The sequence below is a fragment of the Pan troglodytes genome, chromosome 1, assembly GCF_028858775.2.
Source record: "Pan troglodytes isolate AG18354 chromosome 1, NHGRI_mPanTro3-v2.0_pri, whole genome shotgun sequence".
In the NCBI taxonomy this organism is placed as follows: domain Eukaryota; kingdom Metazoa; phylum Chordata; class Mammalia; order Primates; family Hominidae; genus Pan; species Pan troglodytes.
This window is the reverse complement of record NC_072398.2, coordinates 22,186,321-22,210,633: the sequence shown is the minus strand read 5'-3', so window position 1 is coordinate 22,210,633 and position 24,313 is coordinate 22,186,321. Positions and strand designations below refer to the sequence as shown.

Here is a 24,313-nt window from a genome sequence, read left to right as displayed (position 1 = left end):
TTAAATAAATATAAAAAGTTAAGTTTCCTATTTTTACTTGGAAATACAGTCTTCATTAGATTCTACTTTCCCCATGTATTATTAAAATATGAAATTTTACCAGCACCAGAATAATCGTTTAATAAATGAATATGAAGGTTACTAAGATGAATATTCCAAACTAAATCCCAAGAGCTTAAGAAAGAGCTGATAAAACTAAAACGTAACCATTTAAGGTTTTAAAAATGCCATATGTGAATTAATCTGGTATAATCATGATACAAGATAACAGTACAGTATCTTTAGCTTCTAAGTTTTTTTTGCAGGCCTTCCATTTCTTAAAATACTCACAAATACAGGACTTTTGGTCTTAGAAAGAAACATCCATAGGTAGCAGATGAATTCCAACTTTGACTCTGAAGGTGGTAACATTTTCTTAGAAAATAATAATAATCAGATTTCAATGAAGCTGTGTTAAATGCTGGTATGGGACATTTGTTAGAGTTAGGGAACAGAGGAATGTAACAGAAAACACAGTAGAACACAACAGATCAGTAATAAAACTGTGCTTTTCAGAGTAACTTATTTATCACAGCTGACAAATGAGATAAAAACCATTATTAGTAGCCACCTGGAATTCATACCAACTTGGCCACATACTCACAATCATCCACAAAAAAACGTTTAAAAGAGCACTCACCACTGAATTATTTCTGTGATTTGGGCTTCCCAATGTGCAACTGATTCTTTCTTGTCTGCTAGATCTTTAACCTCTTCTTCTAACTGCTGGTTGTGTATACTTAAGTTCTCATACAAAGTAGTAAGCTGAAAGATAGTTTTAAGACATGCATGACTTTTAGGACCAAGAATTCGAGGTGTTCAGACAGGTATTGTCAAATTTGATTACTCAACATCATCTACCCAAAAATGCTTGTCTTATTATAATAATCCCTTTTGCTCACTGAATTTGGATATCAAGTACTCTGAATTCTCCTGCTACCTTTGCTTTTCCCTTACAACCTACAGTGACTTGGTTCTGTGAACATTCTCTACTTGGCTTAAGAATTGTCCATTTCTGTTGGTAATAGCTTTCTTTTTTTTTTTCTCCAAAAACGTCTTTATGTCATTTTTTCTTTAAAATAGCATGTAATTTCAAGCATATACAGAAAAGGAAAATATAAATGAATTCCCATGAGCCCCACTACCTAATTTCAACAATGATTACTTCAACATCAATCTTGTTTCACTTGTACGCCTGTTCTCTCTCTCTCTTTTTTTTTTTTTCAGACAGAGTTTTGCACTTGTTGCCCAGGCTAGAGTACAATGGCACATTCTCAACTCACTGCAACTTCTGCCTCCCGGGTTCAAGCGATCCTCCTGTCTCAGCCTCCCCAGTAGCTGGGATTACAGATGTGCGCCATCACGCCCGGCTAATTTTTTGTCTTTTTAGTAGAGATGGGGTTTCACCATGTTGGTCAGGCTGGTCTCAAACTCCTGACCTCAGATGATAAGCCCACCTCGGCCTCCCAAAGTGCTAGGATTACAGGTGTGAGCCACCACGCCTGGCCTATATGCCTGTTCTCTTATCCCCTCCTCCTGTACTATTCGGGAACAAATACTAGACATCATACAATGTTATCCATACATATCACTGTATGTATCTCTAAAGAATAAGGATCTCTCTTTTAAAATATAACCACGATAGCATCATACTACAAATTTCACAAATTTCCTAATATCACATAAACAGTAATAGGTCAAGTTTCCAGTTACTTCAACATATCACAAAACTTGTTTATTAAACTGAATCATGATACCAATAAGAAAACCCAGCTTAATGGCTGGATATATGTTTTTTTTGAGACAGAGTTCCACTCTGCCACCCAGGCTGGAGTGCAGTGGTGTGATCTCAGCTTATTACAACCTCCACCTCCTAGGCTCAAGCAATCCTCCCACTTCAGCCTCCCTAGTAGCTGGGATTACAGCTAAAAAAAATTAGTATCCAGCTAATTTTTTATTTTTTTATTTTTTAAATTTTTTTGTACAGATGGGGTCTTGGCATGTTGCCCAAGCTGGTCTCAGATTCCTGGGCTCAAGCCATCTGCCCGCTGTGGCCTCCCAAATTACTGTGATTACAGGCATGCACCAGCATGCCTGGCCCGATACATCTTTTAAGTCTATTTTATTTATAGGTTCCCCTGCAACACCTTTATTTTTCTTTTGACTTGAAGAATGCAGGTTGTCCTGGCCGGGCACGGTGGCTCACACCTGTAATCCCAGCACTTTGGGAGGCTGAGACGGGTGGATCACGAGGTCAGGAGATCGAGGCCATCCTAGGTAACACAGTGAAACCCCGTCTCTACTAAAAATAAAAAAAAATTAGCCGGACGTGGTGGCATGTGCCTGTAGTCCCAGCTACTCAGGAGGCTGAGGCAGGAGAATTGCTTGAACCCGGGAGGTGGAGTTTGCAGTGAGCCGAGATTGCGTCACTGCACTGCAGCCTGGGTGACAGAATGAGACTCCGTCTCAAAAAAAAAAAAAAAAAGAATGTAGGTTGTCCTGCAGTTTTCCACATTCTGAATTTTTGCCTTCATTTCTGGAAGGCATTTTTTGCTGTAAATAACACTGTAAGTTGGCAGTTATTTTACTATAGCACTTTTAGGACATTCTTTTTCTTCTGAATTCCGTTTTTAATTTTTCTGTTGGGAGGTCAGTTTTCAGTTGAAGTTTCATGCCTTTGAACATAATGTGTCTTTCTTCTCTGGTTGCTTTTAGAATTTTATGTTGGTTGGTTTCTGGCCGCTTTTCTAGGATTTGTCTAAGTGGGGTCTGATTTCTATTAATTATTTCACTTTTAGGGTTTGTGGTATTTCTTGAATTTGTGGCTAAATGTTTCTCATAGGTTTGGAAAAATTCTGGGCCATAAACACTCTTCAAGTATTGCACTGCCACCATCTCTCTCTTCTTGCCTTTTGGGAAACCAATTATTTGTATGTTAGAACTTTTCATCACATCCTCTATGTCTTAGATCCTCCTTTCTATATTTTCTATTCTTTTTAATCCCTGACTACACTTTAGTCTAAAAATTTTTTTTTAACATATGCAGTCCTTTTCTTTGTTTCTCTCCAATCTGTTTTTAAAATGTTCTATTGAGTCTTTTAGTTATTTAATTTTTTGCTCCTGCAAATTCTATTTGACAGTTTTGTATAGATTCCAGTTGTTTGTTGAAATTCTTCATATGTCTACTTTCTTGAACAAATCACACGATTAAAGTCCATTCATAAAAATTTCATACTGGGAACTCCTGCGGGTCTGTTTCTACTGACTGCCTGGTTTTTATTTTCCCTTTTTTGATTTTGTTTTTGCTGTTGAATTTTTCTCTTGGTTTTCAATGATTTGGTTGTGTTTGCTGATATGCCTGGTAATTTTTTACTGCATGCCACATATCGTGTATACAAATTTTAGATAATTTTAAGACTCTGGATAATATCTTCCTCCACAGAGTATTTACTTTTACTTTTGGTAGGCAATCAAAGTAAAGATAGATCAAAGATTGAAATACTTGGAGACTGGGTTTCAGTCACTGAGGACTCATGTTTCTTACTCACCCTTACTCCTAAAATGTAGGCTTTCAATGGGTTCAACTGAAAGTTTGAATTATTTACTAAGGATCCTGCAACTTGATAGGCAATGCACTTCCATTTTTCTCTCTCCAGCCTTGTAAAACTGTGGAATACCATGTTCAACTTCCTAGATTCTGAGATTTTTCTGCTTTCATATCTGCAAATGCCTAAAGAGGAAAAGTGGCACTAAATGTTGGGCTCACTGGTCTGTACTATTCTTCCCTTTAGGATCTTGGTCAGTAAAGTCCTGGTTTCCTTGTTGTCACTCCAATGACTTCTTACAGATGAATACTGTAAGTGGTATTCGTATAGTATTATTTTTAAAATCCAGCTTTATAGCTCTTCTTGGTGAGGTGGTAGGATGTAAGCTAATCTGTCACAGAAGCAAAAAGTTCTTGCTTTAAGTTTTTAGAAAATTCATGAAAAAGGCTGGGTGCGGTGGCTCACGCCTGCAATCCCAACACTTTGGGAGGCCAAGGTGGGAGGATCACCTGAGGTTAGGAGTTTGAGACCAGCCTGGCCAACATGGTAAAACCCCATCTCTACTAAAAATAAAAAAATTAGATGGGTGTGGTGGCACATGCCTTTAATCCCAGCTACTTGGGAGGCTGAGGCAGGAGAATTGCTTGAACTCAGGAGGCAGAGGTTGCAACGAGCAGAGATAGTGCCACTGCACTCCAGCCTGGGCAGCAGAGTGAGACTTCATCTCAAAAAAAAAAAAAAAAATTTTTTTTTCATGAAAAAATATTTGCATACTACTTTATTTCAGAGCTACATTTTTTTCTGATAAATGGTCTCACCTATTTATTACCACTCCTTTCTTCCTTTTTTGTATGTTTGTAGAGATACTGTGCTAGTTTCTTCTTGATTACTCAACTTTGATGAAGGTGAGTTGCTCCTAGAGGATCTATTTACAGGTTTTTAGGGATAAAAGGGCCATGTGATTGTCAACTTGACTGGTCCACAAGGTGCCTAGACATTGGGTCAAACATTATTCTGGGTAGGTCTGTGAGGGTGTCTCTGCGTAACACTTGAATTGGGAGACTGAGAAGAACCCCCTCCCTAATGTATGTGAGCCCCATGTGATCAACTAAAGGCCTGAACAGAACAAAAAGGCTGAATGCACCAATAGTAGGGGGGAACATCAGCTGTGACATCAGCTTCTCCTGCCTTCAGACCTGAAACGAGGCAGAAGCTTTTCCTGAATGTTAAGCTTGCCAAGCTTTGGGACTGGAACTACAAAATATACTCTCCTGGGTCTCCAGTTTGCCCAATGCAGATCTCGGGACTTGTCAGCCTATATAATCACTTGAGCCAATTCCTTATAATCTCCCCTGCTCCCAACACACATACATATACCACCTCCCACCCCCCACATACACTCACTCTATTGGTTCTGTTTCTCTGTGGAACCCTAACTAATACAGGCCACAACCATGTTCTAAGTCAAGGGTCTGCAAACTTTTCCAGTAAAGAACCAGATGCAAGTATTTTCACCTCTGTGGGCCACATAAAACCTCACATCATCATCATCTTCTTTTTAAAAATAGCCATTTAAAAATGTAAAGATCATTTTTATTCTGTGGGTCAGACAAAAACAATCTGGGAGCTAGATTTGGCCAGAGGCCATAGTTTGCCAACTCTCAATTCTAAGCTATTAGGAATTCTACTGATGACACAGGATTTTATTGGTGTGCATTTTGAACCTGTATTTCTGTGCAGAGATAGGCAATTTTGGCACAAATCACAAAGCAAAGTTTCATTTCCTCCCCTCTGGCAAAACAACAACAACTAATTGTTTTATGCATATAGAGTTTGTCTGTAATACCCCATTTAATCCTACCTCCAACCTCCTTGTCTTCCCAAAAGGAAATGAGATCCAGGGAAGCTATCACTCACTGCTGGCACACATTGATTTGCCTATTGCAAACAAGAGATTTAAGTTTGTACCTTAGGGTGTGCCATTTGCCTCTGAAAATATATTTACCAGTTTTTTTTCACACTTTTACTGAGGTATAATTTATATAACATAAAATTCACCCATTATAAGTGTATACTTGAATGATTTTTAGCAAACTTCAACAGTTGTACAGTGATTGCTACAATCCAGTTTTGGAACACTTCTAATACTCAAGAAATATCCCCATGCCTATTTATAATTGATCTTGGTCCGCACTCTGATTTCTCTAGGCATCACTGACCTGCTTTCTGTTTCTGTAGTTCTGCATTTTCTGAAATCTTCTATCAATGAAATAACAGAATATGTAGTCTTTTGTATTGGACTTCTTTCACTTAGATTATTGAAGTTGAACCTCAATACTGTTGCATGCATCAGAATTTCACTCCTTTTTACTGCTGAGTGGTATTCTAGTATATGGGTATGATATGCTTTGTTTATCATGCACCACTGATAAACATTTGTACTGTTTCCAGTTGTTTACTATTATGAGAATATGATGCTATGAAAATTCATATGTAAGTCTTAAGGGGACTATGCTTTCAATTCTTTTCAGTAAATAGGAGAATTGCCAGGTTGTATGGTAAGTATATGTTTAACTTTTTGAGAATTTTTGGAACTATTTTCTACAAGTGCTATGCCATTTTATACTCCTATGAGCAGTGTGTAAGTTCTAGTTCCTCCATATCATCGTCAATAGTTGACACGGTCACGCCAATTGATTACAGCCATTCTCGAGGGTATACAGCAGTATCTTGCTGTGGTTTTAAGTGGCATTCTCCTAATGACGAACATCTTTTCATGTGCTTATTTGTTATTCATGTATCATCTTTCATGAAATGTCTATTCGGCTTTGTTACCCATTAAAACACTGAGTTGTTTATATTTTAAGAGGTTTTTTTACTTTTTTTTTTTTTTTTTTTTTGAGACAGGGTCAAACTCTGGGTAGTGGTGTCATCTCCACTCACTGCAGCCTTGACTTCCTGGACTCACATAAATCCTCCCGTTTCAGCCTTCCAGGTAACTGGGACTACAGGCATGCGCCACCTCACCCAGCTAATATTTAAAAAACATTTTGTGTAGAGATAAGGTCTCACCATATTTCCCAGATTGGTCTTGAACTCCTGGGCTTAAGTGATCCTCATGCCTTAGACTCCCAAAGTGCTGGGATTATAGGTATGAACCACCATGTCCACCTTAAGAGTTCTTTACATATTATGAATACAAGGCTTTTTTCAGATAAATGATTTGGAAATATTTCCTCCCCATCTGTGCACGTCTTTTCATTTTCTTAATGTTCTTTTTAAATTTTGATGCTCAATTTATCATTACTCTTCTCTCATGCACTGTGCTTTTAATGTCATTATCTTGACATTTTTAACCCTGAATCACAAAGACTTTCTCCTATGCTTACCTTTTATATTTCAGATTGTGATCCACTTTGAGTTAATTTTTGTATAAGGTATGAGGTAAGGATCCAAGTTCATTTTTTCTCACATATGGATATCCAATTGTTCCAGTACTATATGAAAAGATTATCCTTTTTCCATTGAATTGCCTTGGCACTTTTGCAGAAAATCAACTGACCATAAATGTAAGAGCTTATTTTTGGACTCTTCATTTCGTTTCATTATGCCAGTACTACATGTTTTTGATTACTGCATTTTTATAGCAAGTATTAAAATTACATAGTGTTAATCCTCCGACTTCTAACTTTACTCAAAATATCTGAACTATTCTTGGTCTTTTCTATTCCTCTATAAGTTTAAGGGTAAGCTTGTGAATTCCAACAAAATGCCTACCAGAATTTTGATAGGGATGTCCCAAAACCTATAGATCAATTTGGGGAGAATTGCTATCCCAACAATATTGAGTCTTCCAATCCATTAACATAGTTTATCTCTCCATTTGTTCAGATAGTCCTTAATTTATCTTAGCAGTATTTTGTAGCTGTCATCTTCCTCTGGTTAACTCCAAGACCTCTGAAATGATTGTTTTTGACAATTGCATTTGCTTTTTAGTATTTTTTTAGAAGATTAATCAATTTCTTCAATATTAGCATAGCCAGAAGTCTATCAGCTGTTTTTGAGAGTTGTAAGTGCAGCATCTTCTCTTACATTAATTCCTGCACTAATATCCATTTTGGATTACCATTATTTTTTATAGCCCTTCCACATTTGTGGTTGGGGTTTCAGTTGGAGATTTGCAAGAGAAGGAGGAAAATGCAAACTCTGCACTGTCATATTACAACAGTGACAAGCAGTTTTCAATAGATTGCTTAATGTATGTGGAATCGGTTAGAAAAAAGTTAATCTTTGCATTATTACCAAATAAAAGCATGGACTCCGGAGCCCGACTACCTGTACTCAAATCCTACTTCTTATTCTTGTGATTGGGAAAGTAGTTTAACCTTCTTTGACTTAGTTTCCTGATCTATAAAATGGCAAGAACAAAAGGGTACACCTTAGAGAGTTATTGTGAAAATTAAATGAGTTATATGAAGTAATTCCGAAGATGACCTGCACATAGTAAATTTTAAGTATTAGTTCATTTTTCATGTTTGAAAATGAGGTTTTACTATTTGTACATTGACACATTTGACTTATAAGAAGACTACATAGGAATACGAAAAAATGCTCTTAACATTTTAAGTGAAAAGGCAGATTAGTAAGTGGATTGTATACATGACTGCAATTATGTAATAATAAGGATATACCTGGAAAGGAACATACAAAATTAAAATACCTGTTTTGTGGTGATCACATTATGGGTAACTTTCATGTTAAATATTTTCCACATTTTTTGAAAATATTTTAAAAACAAAACAAGTTTTAAAAACAAATTACAACTTTTCTTACTGTAAACAATTAATTTTACTCACTGGCATAAATGGCTAATTTTTAAAAATTTGTTATGAGGTTGAAGGCAATCAGATGGCTAATTATATTTGCAATGATATATATATATATTTTTTGAGACAGACTGTCGCTCAGTCTGGAGTGCAGTGGTGCGATCTCGGCTCACTGCTACCTCCACCTCCTGGGTTCAAGTGATTCTCCTGCCTCAGCCTACCTAGTAGATGAGACTACAGGCACGTGCCACCACACCCGGTTAATTTTTGTATTTTTAGTAGAGACGGGGTTTCTCCACGTTGGCCAGGCTGGTCTCAAACTCCTGACGTCAAGCGATCCGCCCGCCTCGGCCTCCCAAAGTGCTGGGATTACAGGTGTGAGCCACTGTGCCCAGCTGGCAATGAATTATCTTTTAATAGAAGGTGGGGCTTATAAGATTTACAAAAATGTCATCTAATTTTTAAAAATTTATTTAAACGTTTTTATTTCTGGAGTTTAAAAACGTGAAAATCTGTAATATGTACCTTTCAAAATTAACCTAATAATTGCTTTCTGACTTCTAGATCTGTAATTCTGTCAAGAAGAGATCCAGTTCTCTTCAAGCTGGTTCCCAGTGGAACAGTTGGTGTAGCAATGGCAAATGCTTCTGTGGTCATCCTTGGGGAAACTACCCACTTCTAACCAAATTGGAAAATGAATAAATGGAAAGTGAAGATGTGCAGTGAAGTTCAGCTTATCACTACTGAGACAGACAGAATTAAAAAGGGAAAGGTAGACTGAGAATTAGGAAGAGAGAGATGCAAAAATTGAACAAAAGTTTGAGAAACAGAGCAGAGGTTCAAATGGAAATAGAGATTCCAGATCTCTCCCATTTCTTCAGGAATAAATACTGCCCTGTAACCACTGGACATTAAATATTTACCTACCATATGAATTTGCTCTTAAAGTGCTACTCATATCCTACCTATCTTTCAATTTAGCAAGAATGGGTAATTCCGTTTTTTTTTTTTTTTTTAAAAACAAACTATCCTTCAGGCCTCATCAAGGAGGCTTCATTACGTATACTAGGCCTAAGTATGTCCGTTTCTCATGGATGTATTAGACTGCAACACAATTTTAATCAAATGAGAAGTTTTGAAAAATTCTCTCTAAATATGTATTTTGGATAAACTCAGCAGAAATGTATGGCTAACAATGAAATTAAACCAATAATTGAATGCAAAAATTTGATCTACATTCAAGTTATTTTCCAATACAATTTTTCTTAAAATGTAATAACATCTTTTAGTAGGTAACTCAACAGAATCTTAAAATTCTGTCTTATAGGACAAAATGACATTAAATTTTGTAATCAAATTAGTCAACACATGAAATAACAATTATGTGACCTGCTTGGATAAAGTTCAAATATTGTTAGTCTTATTTCAATGGAAATAACTGTTATACAATAAAGTTCATGCACTATTCATGGCTTAAAAAATCAATTTATATTACTTACTGTTCAGCCATTTTCTACAATGTTTGTGTATGTTAGCTTTACAAGACTTTATGATGTGAACAGTATTCTTTCTCAAGTAGTTTTCAACTAGTCATTTTTTAAAGGCTTAGAAAACAAGCAGTCATTTTAAACATGTTTTAAATACTTATTTAGCATTTTAAATGCTGAATAATCATGGGGAAAATAGTGAGAAATACAGAGCTATACAGAAAACAAAAAGAAGGAACAGTCTCTATTTTACAAGTCAAGGTCTTTCAGTCTATTATTGGAATAACTAATAATTGAACATAATATTTTTATTGGAGGAAAATACTAGATATCATTATAAAATACAATTAACCAGCCCTTCTTATTTAAATTTAAGTAGAATTATTAAAACTTCTGGGCTGGGCGCAGTGGCTCATGTGGCCAGGCATGGTGGCTCACGCCTGTAATCCCAGCACTTTGGGAGGCTGAAGTGGGCGGATTGCTTGAGGTCAGGAGTTCAAGACCAGCCTGGCCAACACGGTGAAATTCCGTCTCTACTAAAAGTACAAACATTAGCTGGGTGTGGTGGTGTGCGCCTGTAGTCCCAGCAACTCAGGAGGCTGAGGCAGGAGAATTGTTTGAACCCAGGAGGCGGAAGTTGCAGTGAGACGAGATTGCACCACCGCACTCCAGCCTGGGCGACAGAGCGAGACTGTATCAAAACAAACGAACAATAAACTTCTGGTTAATATTAGGATTTTTACAACTGCTTGTTAGGATTAGCACAAGAAATGCAGAATGGTGGGAAGTTGGGAAATTTGAGATACTAAGTGGGAAAAAAATTCCTTTAAGTATTTGAAATTTTGTTCATGAATATGGCTACTTCTCAGTTCAATACATGATTCTGTATGCAAGCTAGAAATTAGGCTGAGATGGTTTCTTTAGATATCACCTACCCCTGGTATCATTTCTAGCTTTACTAGTTCTTCTTTGTGAATATGAATCAGCTGTTACAATTTCTCCAGGTTTGGCCTAATTGTCCCTGTTCTTGCCAAGGGACAGCCTTAACTTGGCCTGAACTTATTAGCCATCCGTGACGGGGTAAACGATGAATATATGAAAAAAAAGAGTAAGAAAGAGAACAGATGGTGATATGACTTCAATGTTTGTCTCCTTCAAATCTCAGGTTGAAATGTGATTCCCAGTGTTGGAGGTGGGGCCTGGTGGGAGGTGACTGGATCAGGAGGGCAGGCCCCTCATGAATGGTTTAGCATCATCCCCTTGGTGATAAGTGAGTTCTCACTGAGATCCGGTTGTTCAAAAGTGTGTGCACCTCCCCAGTCTCTCTCTTGCTCCCTCCCTTGCCCTTGCACCTTCTGCCATGATTGGAAGCTTCCTGAGACTCTCACCAGAAGCAGATGCTGGCACCACACTTCCTGTACAACCTGCAGAACCATAAGCCAAAATAAATCTATTTTATTTGTAAATTACCCAGTCTCAGGTATTCCTTTATAGTAACCCCAAAATGGACTAATATGGATGGAGAGTGAAATAAATAAGAGGCTCAAAAAAAATATATGGGACAAAGAATAAAAGGAGATAAGCAAAACTCTCTCTTCAGAAGACTCCTATCAGATTATTATAACAAAGAATTGCATATATCATAGAAGCAACATAACTCAGGAGAAAGACTATTAAACAAAAATGTATGTCAAATATAAAGTTATACCCACAATTCCTATCAGTGTTGAACATCTAGCATGTACTACTCAATTAATATGAGATTAAATCACTCACCTTATCAAGTTCACTCGTCAGCTTTTTATTTTCTTCAGTTAACAACACTTTTTCTCGTTCATACTGTTGTTTGAACTCACTTTCAAATTCCTCCCGTTCACTTTGACTAACACAATTCAAAACACAAAAGGAAAAAGGGGAATTAAAGGTCAATTGAAAACTTGAAATTATTTTTCCAATAGTTACATAAAACACAAAATATCAGATTGAACTGCAGAAATGTTGTCCCCATAGAATACAGCTTGTTTATATATAATGACAGGCCTGGTGAAAGCATGTTCCAGGAATTTATATTACAATAATACTGATTTGTTCATTCATTTACCAACTATTTATGGAGTGCTTACTAGGTGCCAAGGAATTGTTGCAGGTCTTGACAGCTACTGCTCTCACAGAGCTTATATTCTGGTAGAGGCAGACTGCCAATGAAGAGTGAGTGAAGTGAACTAATTTCAGATAATAAGTTCTAAATTGTATATACATGGCAATGCAAAAAGTATTTGGGAGAGGGTGGCTACTTTAGATTATATAGTCAGAGAACGTACATCAAGGTTGATAATGGACCAAAATGAAAATAATAATTGCCATTTGCTTCACATACATTACGTTCTATCCAAAGGCAAATTAGTTTGAGACCAAATTAGATACTTTTCTTTGTGTATTTCCACCACAATATTCTTACAAAATACAAAGTTGCTGGGCCCTTATTTAGTATTAGGCCAGAGCCACTTCCTAGTGTTATCAATTTGATTAACAATAGTATTCCAAACATTTTGTTCATAATTAGAATTTATGAGTTCAGAAATTTTAAAAAATTTACTTCGAAATAATTTCATTATTATTAGCAAAGTTACAAGAATAGTACAAAGAATTTTTGTATACTCTTAACCCAGATTCCCCAATTGTAAATATTTTACTGCATTTTCTCTATTATTGTGTATATACCGATTTTATTAGTGTTCTTCAGAACCACTGAGAGGCAGCTAGCTGCAGATATTATGCCCTATTACCCCTAAATACTCCAGTGTGTATCTTTCAAAGTCAAGGACACTCTGCCATAATCACGAAGCAATCCTCTCAATTTAAAAAAATCAACATTACTAGAACACTTACCATCTGAATTCACAGACCCAATTCAAGTTATCCCAACAATGTCTCCTTTTCTTATGAAGCCCAGGATCCAACTGAGAAACATGTGTTGCATTTAGTAGTCATGTCTCTTCAATTTTCCTTGGTCTAGAACAGTTCCTCAGTCTTCCCTATCTCTCACAACAGTTTTATAATGTATAGGTCTCTAATTATGTACAGTGACACTCAACCTGGGGCCATCTGATGTTTATGACTAGTCTCAAAGAATTCATTTTTGGTTGGAATACCACAAGAACAATGTTTCTCAGTGCATCCCATCAGAAGGTGCAAAATGTTGATCTGCACAACACTGACCAAACCTCTTAGGCTAAGGGTGTGGATTCAGAATGAGTGCAGTCCCCAAGACATGAGATGTGAGAAAGAAAAGAAACTTTTTATGAGAAATGCGAGCCCCTTTAAATTAGCAGGGCCAGACAGGCACTGAAATGTGACTGCAGTCACATCTTATTCTCCCAGTTGAGCTAAGTAATCTACCAGCTATGTGGACTCCAGACTGAGTGTCACCAATAGCTATAAATTAACCCAACAATGCCATATTCTGGACACCATAACTCATACCCTATAGTTCAACAATGTACAGCCAATCATTAATCAATGTTATTTCTGCAAACCAGTGAGAACTCCTGACCAAAGACTTTTGTATGTTCCCTCTCCTGATTTGTCTTTCTTTAAAAACCTGAGCCTCTTTTTTGTTCTCTGGAGCACTTCTCTGTGTTTCCTGGGCTGCAGTCCTCAACCTTGGCCCAAATAAACTCTATATTAATTTTGTCTCAGTTTCTGTCTTTTGGACAACATATTGGAACCTTCAGGCAGCAAAAGACAGTGCTGAGAACTCTGAACCCTCATATTGCTTCAAACCTCTGCAGGTAGAAGCAATCTCATCCCCTTCCTCAAAGCAGCTATAACCTGAGGCAACCAGCCTGTTTTTGCATAAATCATTTATTAACTTCACCTGAAATAGTTACATCAAAAAGGGAGGCCAAGTATCTTTAACACCTACCCAATCACTTGTCATTGTCTTCAGGCCTATGATGACAGTTAAGATCACAGCAGAGACTAGATATAAAAGCAATGAAGGTGTTAAAGCATTTTGGCAATTTATATTGGAAGGAGTATGGGCAGCATACAGAAATGAATTCTAAGAGCTGAGAAAGAAAATAAACTTTTTTTATCTGAGGAATGTGAGACCATTTAAATTATCAGGCCCAGAGAGGTATTTAAAATGTGAGAGCAGTCACATCTCACTCCCACCTTGAGCTAAATAATCACCTCTTGAGGCCACTTGCTATGTGGGCTCTAAACTGATGCCAAGTAGCCATAAAATGCCATACACTGGAGACCATGACTCACACGCTATAGTTCAACAACGAATAGCCAGTCACTAATCAATGTTATTTTGTAAACCAGTGAAAATTCCTGTCAAACAACTTTGTATCAGCCCAGCCCTTGTCTCCTTTTGCTTTTAAAACCCTACTTGTAACAAAGACCTAATGGAGCACTCCTCAAGGTAACCTGGAAGTGTGTTCCTGGCAGCTGTCCTCACTTTGGCTCAAACAAACTCTTTAGACATATCCTGTGCCTCAGCTTCTTCCTTCAGGTCAGAAGGGTGTTACCCCAAGGTGGGTAAATAAAAAATTAAATACAGCCAAATTTATCAAATGCACATACTCATCTAGGATTTGTGGTTTAATGTGTTGACTCAATATTCAGGTGTAGTTTTTCACTGCTAGGCTGAGTAATTGAAGCCTGGACTTTGGACCCAATAGTGGCCTACAGTCAATTAGCTCGAGATATTTGACTTACCGAGCATAAAGGGTCTATTGGCTCAAGGAGATGAGAATGTCAGAGTGGACCTATTATGTGCAACCTGGTCAGCCACCCACAAAGCACTCCTTTCACCAAGGCATTAATAAATACACCAGTGAGAGGGCACATTAGCATCCTGGAGAAACACTATGGTAGGTGTCTTCAGATGACAGTCTGCAAATGACAGCGGAAAATGCCAGAATGGAACTGCATTGCCTGATTTTATTGAAAATAACAGTATTCCAGATTGGCTATTGCACCATCTGCTTTACTTATAGCCTGATGCTTCCAAATCCTCATCCTTTCCCTTAAAATTAAAAGTCACACTCATTTACTTTTAATGAGTTCAATGAATGTATACTTAATAACATCTATTTGTGTTTCATTTGGAAATCTGAGGAAAACATCTGTGATGTGTAGACTTCCTATGCTCACCTTATTTGATTATGTATATACTAGAAAGCATGGTGAAAGGAGAGGTTAGGGAAAGAGGATATATGAACCACAAAATGATTCCTTGTTCTCAACCCTAGATTGTATTAAAAGTTCAATTAAATTTCCAACAGTTCTATCAATACTTTCAGCCATTCCTTCTTACATCTACATATATACACATTTATTATTATAATATTACAAAGCTTATTTAAAATGATAGTTCTGTGGATCATGATGACTTATTTACCCTTAGAAGTAAACACAGTTTTAATAAGACTTAAAAAATCTTCTAAGGAAAAAAGGGGAATAAGTTTTTTGGTTTTTTTGTTTGTTTGTTTGTTTTTTGAGACAAGAGTCTCACTGTATCCCAGGCTGGAGTGCAGTGGTGCGATCTCAGCTCACTGCAATCTCCGCCTTTCAGGTTCAAGCAATTCTCTAGCCTCAGCCTCCGGAGTAGCTGGGATTACAGGCACATGCCACCGTGTCTGGCTAATTTTTGTATTTTCAGTAGAGATGGGGTTTTACAATATTGGCCAGGCTGGTCTCGAACTCCTGACCTCAGGTGATCCGCCCGCCTCAGCCTCCCAAAGTGCTCAGATTACAGGCATGGGCCACCGTGCCCAGCAAGGAATAAGTTTTTGAAGACTGTATTGTTATGTGACAAACAGGCATATATCTACAGCAATTTGATGGATGCTACAGGATGTTAGCAATAAATGAAATTCCATGTGGATCAGTTCTGGGTAATTTTATATGATTGCTTTCTGGTGAACAAACAATGTAAGTAATGGTTGATCTTAAAAGTGTAATCTTAAAAATCTCCTACATAACATTATTGAAGATAAATTATAATTTAAATGACAAATTCAAGGAAAATAAGCCAACCTCCATCTCCAAGCAAATTTGTCACTTCACTACTATCTATAGACAGATGTTAAATTTAGTTATGTTTAGGAAGCTTTCCTAACACAGAAGCAACTTCAATAAAAAAACTGCAAAGACTTTCAGAAAAATATGTACACAAATAAATTGAGTAAAATTTTCATGTAAAACCATTCTTTTTCCTGTTAGCATTAAACAAGCTTAAGTCTCTTCCATATTAAAAATAAAGAAACTCTCCCCATACCCTGTGTCACAATTCATTTCCTAAATCCTTGTCTTCCCACTCACTGGTAAGCATCCTGAAACAGATTCTGTAACTACTTTTTCATCGCTTAGTTGCTCTCCACCACACCAAAATCTGGCTTCTGCCTCCACCATCTCAAGAAAACAGCTCTCTCAAAACTCAACACTGCCTGTGATTACATCCAACCTGCTGGCCACTTTTGACAGTGTTGTCCACTCTTGCCCTCTTGACATGCTGTCTGGCTTTGACTTCAGGGATCCCATGCTCTCCTAGTTTTAGTCTACATTCCTGGCTTCTTTTCAGCTGTCTTTGTGACTCTTCCATCCTTCCTGTAAATATCAATGCTCCTCAGTATTCTGTCTTAGGTGCTGTCTCTTCCCTCTCTACACATGCTGCCTGAGTTAGCTCATCAATGACACCAGCTGGTTTTATTTATGTATTCAGCTGATGATCTCTGAATCTACACTTGAAGCTTTTGTGGCCTTCAAACTGACCTGACATCTCCACAAAGATGTCTTCCAAGCACCACAAGTTCAATATGCCCAACTCAACAAGAGAGCTCAACACACAGACAAGTTCCCACCACCCCATCTATGTCCATATACTCTACTTTCTCTTTTCATGATAGGTTAAAAAAAACAAAACAGGATCGAGTAAGGCCAACCCCTTCATTATGAACATCCTCAAGTACTTTGCTCCAGTACTTTCCTCCTCTCCTCTCTCCTCCAATCATCTATGAGATAATTTCTATCAGATTACAAGCATGCTGTTATTTTTTCCATCTTAAAACACACACACACACACACACACACACACACACACACAACAAAGTACAATAGTTTTACCTCTATGTTCTGCCTCCAACTGCTCTCCTTCCAGTCTCTTTTGATCCTACTGTGGGGTCTCTGCCTCTACTTTTCCACAAAATTGTTCTTATCAAAGGCACCAATGACCTTCATATTGCTAAACTCAATGTCATTATTTAGTCCTTATCTCACTTGATTCAGAACTCATTTTATTTGACATGCTGACGACTTTATATGCTTTCTTCACTTGGTTTCCAGTGTTACAGTAGGCAGTCAGGCAGACATAAGCAGGACAGGAGGACACCCTCAACCAGGAATGGCCACATCAGGTGATGATCAGATGGTTGTTAAACTGTCTCTCTAAAATAATAATTGGTCACACCTGGTGCCAGGAAAAGGCAGTCTCCCACTAGATAGAAAAGCCTGAAACTGGTGATCAGCAGCTTCCCAATAAGACTCAGGAGTTAGGCAAGTGGGCTCAAGCATGCACACTAAGAGGCAAAATGGTGGAGTTTAACTGGTGGCATATGACCTTCTTCTAGGAGCACTCAACCGGTCAGGGAAGAATGCCTCAAATGAGCACGTGTACAACTTCAGTAAACACACTGTGCATGCAGCCCCTCCCAAGTGCTGGTAGGTCACTGTGCATGTGGACAGCCCACCCCAAGGGAAGAATCAGAGAAGGGATGCAACCCCACAGAAGCATGCCAAGTCAAAGGTTAAACACCAAGTCAAAGGTTAAATCATACACTTGAATCTCTCAAGTCACCCACTTAGCCCAATTCCAAGTGTACTTTGCTTCCTTTTATTCCTGTTCTAAAGCTTTTTAACAAACTTTCACTCCTGTTCTAAAACTTGCCTCAGTCTCTCCCTGTCTTATGCCCCTTGGTCTAATTCTTTATTCTGAGGAGGCAAGAATTGAGGCTGCTGCAAACACATATGGATTCGGCGCTGCTAACACAAGGACACTAAATTTGCCTGTTATTATGCTGTCATTCTCACTGCCCTTTCTCTATCCACTCTGCTGGTTCCTCATCATCTCTTGACTTCCAAAAATTGGAGTATCCCAAGGCTCAGTTCTAGGAAATTTTTTTCTATCTATATCCATTCACTAAGTGTTTTCATACAGTCTCAGAGCTTTAAATGCCATGGAAGTGATAAATATTCTCAGGATTTTACCTCCTGCCCCCAAATCCAGGCTGGTCTATACATCAGCCTATTTGACATCTCCAACTGAATGTCTAATAAGCATCTCAACTGTAACTGTTTAAAATGAGCTCTTTCTGTTTATGAAAGAGTCTTGTCAGGGGAAAAAATGTGCCCTTGATAACACTCCCAATCCCAAACTTGCCTCTCCTGTAGTCGTCCTTTCTAGTAATATATTCTCCCAACTGCTTGGACCAAAAACCTTAGTATCATCCTTGAGTCTTCCTTTTTCTCCCTCATCCCATACCTAGTCCATCAATACATTGCTATCTTTACCTTTAAAGATCATTAAAATTCAAACCCTTCTTATCCCTTTTGCCACTACTCTAGGCCAAAGCCACTGTCATCTTCTGCTTGGATTACTTCAATCGTCTTCTAAGTGGTCTCATCGCTGTTGCTCTTACCTAATTCAGACTACTCTTAACCTAGTATTCAGAGTGATCCTATTAAAACACAAATCAGTTGTCACTTTTCTGCTCAGAATTCTACAATATAGTCATGTAATGCATAATGACATTTTGATCAACTATGGACTGCCATTAGTCCATAATGCATTAGTCCATAACTGCGTAAATTTTTCAACTTTATTATAATCTTATGGGAACACTATGTGCTGTTGAAAAATTCCTATTACCTGTGATATTGTAACTGTTTTAAGTACTAATGTAAAGCATTACTCACGTGTATGTGGTGATGTCGGTGTAAACAAACCTACTGTGCTGCTGGCAGTATAAAAGTATAGCACATACAATTATGTACAGTACATAATACTTAATAATAAATGACTATGTTACTGGTTTATATATTTACTATACTTCTTATCGTTATCTTAGAGTATACGGCTTCTACTTAATATTTTTTTAAAAGTTAACTGTAAAACAACCTCAGGCAGGTCCTTCAGGAAGTATTCCCGAAGAAGGCACTGTTGTCATAGGAAATGACAATTTCATGTATGTAACTGTCCCTGAAGACCTTCTAGTTGTGACTCACCGAGAGCAACTTCCAGTCCTGTAAGCTTCATTCATGGTAAGTGCCTTATATAGGTGTACCCTTTTTAAAAAAAATCTTGTATATAATCACATAACAATACCTTTCTCAGAAAATATCCCTGGTGTTAAGCAATGCATGACTGTAATTCCCTGCAATAGTTTTACTCAGAATAAGAAACTATGCATCCACTAAATATGACTTACAAGGCTTTACATGATGTGGCCCCCTGTTGCCTCCTCTCTCGTCTCTACTATTCTTTTCCCATTATTCTACTTGAGCCACAATGGCCTCCTCACTATTTTGTAAAAAACTTATTCTTCTCCATGTAGAATGCTCTTTTCACACATCTGTATAAACATCTCTTCTTGTTTTAATCTTTAACTAAGAAATCAATCACCTTCTCAGTATAGTTTTCCCTGGCCATCCTGAATTTATATAATTTAACCCTCCCTTGAATGCTTCATAGAACCGATTTCCTCTTACTTTTTTGTTCTTAGCATTTATCATTATCTAATGTATTCTATGTTTTACTTATAGAAAGTTCTATGGGACAGGAATTTTTTTCATTGTTATTGTCTTTTTGTACCAGTCCCTACAACAGTGCGTCAGATATGGTAGGTTAAAAAATATTACTGAATGAATAATGCACCAAATTGAATAAATTTGGGCTTCCAATATAAGCTGAGAATGACAATAACATATATTCAGTTGCCTGAAATCTAGAAAGCTGAGTATAACTGATAATTTCTCCTGCTCCCTCATTTCTCACAGCTGCTTATTATGTTCTCCAGGTTCTATCTTCTTAGTAGATGGAATCCATCCACTTCTCCCCATCTTCACTATCACCACCTGAGGCCCACACCTCATCTCTCGCAGCTGGATTCCTACCTCCAGCCTGCTCCTCCCACTTCACTCTCCACACAGTAGCAAGAGTGGTGATTCAAAAATGTAAATATAATCATGTCACCTTTCTTCAATGGCCTGAGGATAATGTGCAAATGCCTTGTATTCTGTCATAACTTTGCCTCTATTTTACTTTCCAGCTTCATTTCTCACCACTCTCATCTATTTATGTTTCAGTCATAGTAAACAGCTATCATTTTCTGAATGTGGCATGTCCCCCTTTTCCTTTAGATCTTAGCACATCCTCCCTGGACACTCCTCCCTAGCTACTTCTTTCTTACTAATTATATCTCAGCTTAGAAGTTTATCGTTTCTTTCTTTCTTTTTTTTCCTGGTAGAGATAGGGTTTTACTATGTTGCCTGGGCTGGGCTTGAACTCCTGGGCTCAAGTTAGCCTCCTTCCTCAGCCTCTTAAGTAGCTCAGATTATAGGTGTGTGTGTGTGTGTGTGTGTGTGCCATCATACCCAGCTAGAAGTAATTTTGTTCAGAATTATCATCCCATTTGCTTTTCTATCATGCTGTATTATAATTTTCTATCTGCCAATCCTGACTTTGGTCTCCTTTAGGTCTAGGATATGTTTATTGTCTATGTATCTCCAATACTTGACACATAACAGGTACTCAGTAAGTATTTACTGTATAGTAAATAATGTGATTCTTACCTTTCTCTTCTGGTTTTTTCCAATTTGTCTTTTAAAATCATAATTTCTTTGTTGAGAGCAAGTTGCTGACCTTCTGAATCATGCAGTTCTTTCTTAAGATTTTTTATTTCATTTGCATGTATTCCTTCTCTTTTAGATAATTCTTCTTCATAAAAGATACTTTTCTTTTCCAAATCAGTCTTTAGTTTGGTTATCTCTTGCTGATGTTCTATGCTGCATACTCCTGGTGAGTAACTAATTTGTTTTTGCTATAGAAATAATAACAAAAGATTAGTGCATCTACAAGAATAATAAAATATTTAAATAACTTCTTTCTGTAATATAAATGAGTATTCATATAACTGCATTTTTTGTACATCCTAACAAAAATAAAATTCTATGTTAAGTCTACTAACTTTCTGCCTGCCATATATTGCAAATATTTTCCTCAGTTTACATTCCTTAATAGTCTGTCTTTGTTGATGTTTTTAAAAAGTTTTCTTCACACAAAGATTACATACTTATTCAAATTTTTGGCTGGGACTTACATGATTTTTTTGCTTTACATTTAAATTTCTAATTTATTTACAATTATTGTTGGTGTATGGAGTGAGAGAAAAATCTAACTGCATCCTAAATCTGATGAAGAACTGATAAAAAGTTTTAAGGACATCTGTGTCTTAAAAAAATTAAAATGGGCAAAGGAATGGTAGAGTAGAATGTACAAAAATAAAGACAGAAACCTTTTGCAATAGTCCTGTGAGAAATGGCAGAGGTCTAAACTAACATCTCCTTCATATCTACACTAGAAAAAAAATGGTAGGTCTCTTCACTTTTAGGTATGATTAAGAAGGAGAAGAAATTGGGTTGAAATCTACCTTTTTAGAAATAAGGCTGAAATATCCTCTCAGTAATAAGAAAGAAAAGAAAATGTAAAGTCCAAAGATTCTTCCAGGTACTGCCTAAAGGGTAAACAGAAACATACAGACTACAGATTATGACTGTAAGATTTCCTAAGCTTTGTAATTTTCCAAAGGTCATTAATTTGTTATATCTTATCTGTCTCCCCAGTTGCAATAAAACTTTTAAAACTAAAAGAATCTATGCACTTAAGTTTAGGGACAACAAAGAATCAAGATCTGGAGGTCACTGTATTCTTTTTTGAAGTCAGTCATAAGGGCAATAAAAACTGGTAAGCGTAGTTGACTTAAAGTAGAAGGAAAAATACCCTGACTCCTTCATATTTTAAGTATATAATTTAAAAAGAGCAAAGGAAGTGATGTGGGCCTGAGAAATAGCCCTGGCGTGTCCACTGCAATATTAACCATTTATCGAAAAAATACTTTTCATGTGCCAGATCCAGATCGTCCAATGGTTTATGAGGCAGCCTAACATGCAAAAGTCTGCTTAACTTGAGAAGAACCAGAGCAAGGCAGATTCTTGCTCTGAAGCATCGCTATGAAAATGATAACTAAATTGACATCTGTGGCACTTACCACTGACCCGTACTATTCTTGCATTTTTCTAACTACTTAAAGAAAAGAACACTTTTAGTTTGATGTTCTGTTTATTGTGATGACTGTTGGGATGGCAGCAGCATGTACAGTAAGTTTCAAGAAAAAAAAATTCCCCTGAAATCAAAACCTAACAAAGATACCAACAATTATGGTTACAGATGCATATCACTTATTGATAAGAATGTGAAAAGCCAAATAGAACACAAATGATATTATTAAACCATCTGTAAAAAAGAAAAACCTATCAAGAAATAATAGGTTTTATTGAAGACACCGAAGATAATTTAATGTCAGCAAACTTATTAATGTGTCATAAAATGAATTATTTTAATAGATTAAATTTTAAAATCCAAATGATAATCTCAGTATGTAAAAATCCAAATGATAATCTCAGTATGTACCCCTACCCAATAGCATTTTATAAAATCTAGTAATAATTCCAAATACTACTCTAAGTCCCACAATAAAACCATTACATAAAAAAAACCAGTAATTCTTTTAATTTAAAAGTATCCATTTTGAGCTATCAAAATACTATTTACGTGAAACATCAGAGATACATCGAGTAAATTCAGAAATATCAACAAAAAGGATGTCTTCCATTACCACTCTTATGCGACATTCATTTCAGACCAACATATAAAATTGTCTCTCTGACCAACATGTAAAATAGTTTAAAAAATGAATATTGTAAAGAAAAATAACATATTTATCATTTCTATTTAATTGTTCACCCAGAAAATACAAATAAATCTAGTGAAATGTGTTAGAATTGATAGTTGAGTAAAGCAATAGCATATAAGATAAACACAAATCAATACTTCCAGATATTAAAATAAGCAATAAACATAACAAAAATTTCATTGTTAATTGAAGGATAATAGTGAGAAATTTCTGATTCATATGAGAAACCTACAAGTCTTGAAACAAAGTATTTAAAAGGGAAGATTAAATGTACATATTCAATATTTTTCATGTTATCTTCCACATAATTCTAATTAAAAGTTCTTTATAAATGTGGAGATAGAAGGGCATGGAGACATGTTTCTACTCCATGGATAAGAATAAACTGGTAAAAATGTCAAAGAAAATACCAAGGGGTGCATGGGAAAATATACTTTTCAAATATTAAAACATACTATAACTCTTTACTAAAGTAACACTATGACAGATCTGCTCCCCGAAATAATTTAATTCAATATATGAGACATCTTCAGTCATTGGGTAAGGCAATGATTAATAAATGAAATTGGAATCACCAGCTAGCAATAAAATAACAAAAATCAATCTCATGTCATACCATTTAGCAAAACAAACTCCTAATAGATTAAACAGTTAATTATTTTTAGACCCAACAAACATCCAAAAGAAAGCAGAATTAAATACTTATCAAAACTCTGAGAGGAGAAGGACAAGCCAAGCTTTGAAGCGACAGAAGAAACACTGAGAAAAACCAACAAATCTTCTATAATTTTAAAAAGAAACAAGATCAAAATTAAGGGATACATGATAAATTGGTTAAATAGTTGCTGAAAATACTTCAAAAAGTAAAATTTTTACTGTGCAGAGAGTTTTATGAATTGGTAAGAAAAACATTAAGACTACTAAATTAAATTAGCAAATAAAGAGAGAATTTACGAACAGAAAATATGATTAATAAAACAATCCACTAATAAACCAAGAAATAAAGAGGTACAACTTTTTTGGCCTCTCATATTTGCAAAGATTTGTGGGATTTATCACATAAATTAGCCTTAAAATAATCGCTAACTTCATTTCTAGGTGCCTGTTCTAAGAAAATGATACAGAAAAAGCAGTGCATAAAGGTGTTTTTGGCAATTATAATACTGCAAAGAATTTTTAAAGGTAACAATAGAAAATTGGTTATGCAGATAGTCTTCTTGAATTATTTATAATCACTAAAATTATGTTTGTGATAATTTTGTAATAACAAATAGAAATAACTAGGTATGTGAAAATTCTTCTTGAACTACTTAAAATCATTAAAATTATGTTTGTGACAATTTGGTAATGAAAGTAAAAATGCTTATTACACTATT

General features: G+C 36.3%; 1 protein-coding gene across 31 annotated transcripts in view; it reads right to left on the bottom strand.

The window, feature by feature from the left end:
* CDC42BPA (CDC42 binding protein kinase alpha) overlaps positions 1-24,313 on the bottom strand; it is a 329,589-nt gene that overhangs the window by 91,423 nt on the left and 213,853 nt on the right. For all 31 annotated transcript variants that reach the window (XR_010150112.1, XM_016939982.4, XM_016940026.4 and 28 more), the window contains 3 exons: positions 20,758-21,005; positions 11,674-11,779; positions 680-804 (listed from right to left, as the gene is read on the bottom strand). Coding sequence is in view for 30 of the 31 variants with exons in the window: in XM_016939982.4 (XP_016795471.1) it covers positions 680-804; positions 11,674-11,779; positions 20,758-21,005 (479 nt within the window). In the remaining variant the exon portion in view is untranslated. The remainder of the gene's footprint in view (positions 1-679; positions 805-11,673; positions 11,780-20,757; positions 21,006-24,313) is intronic.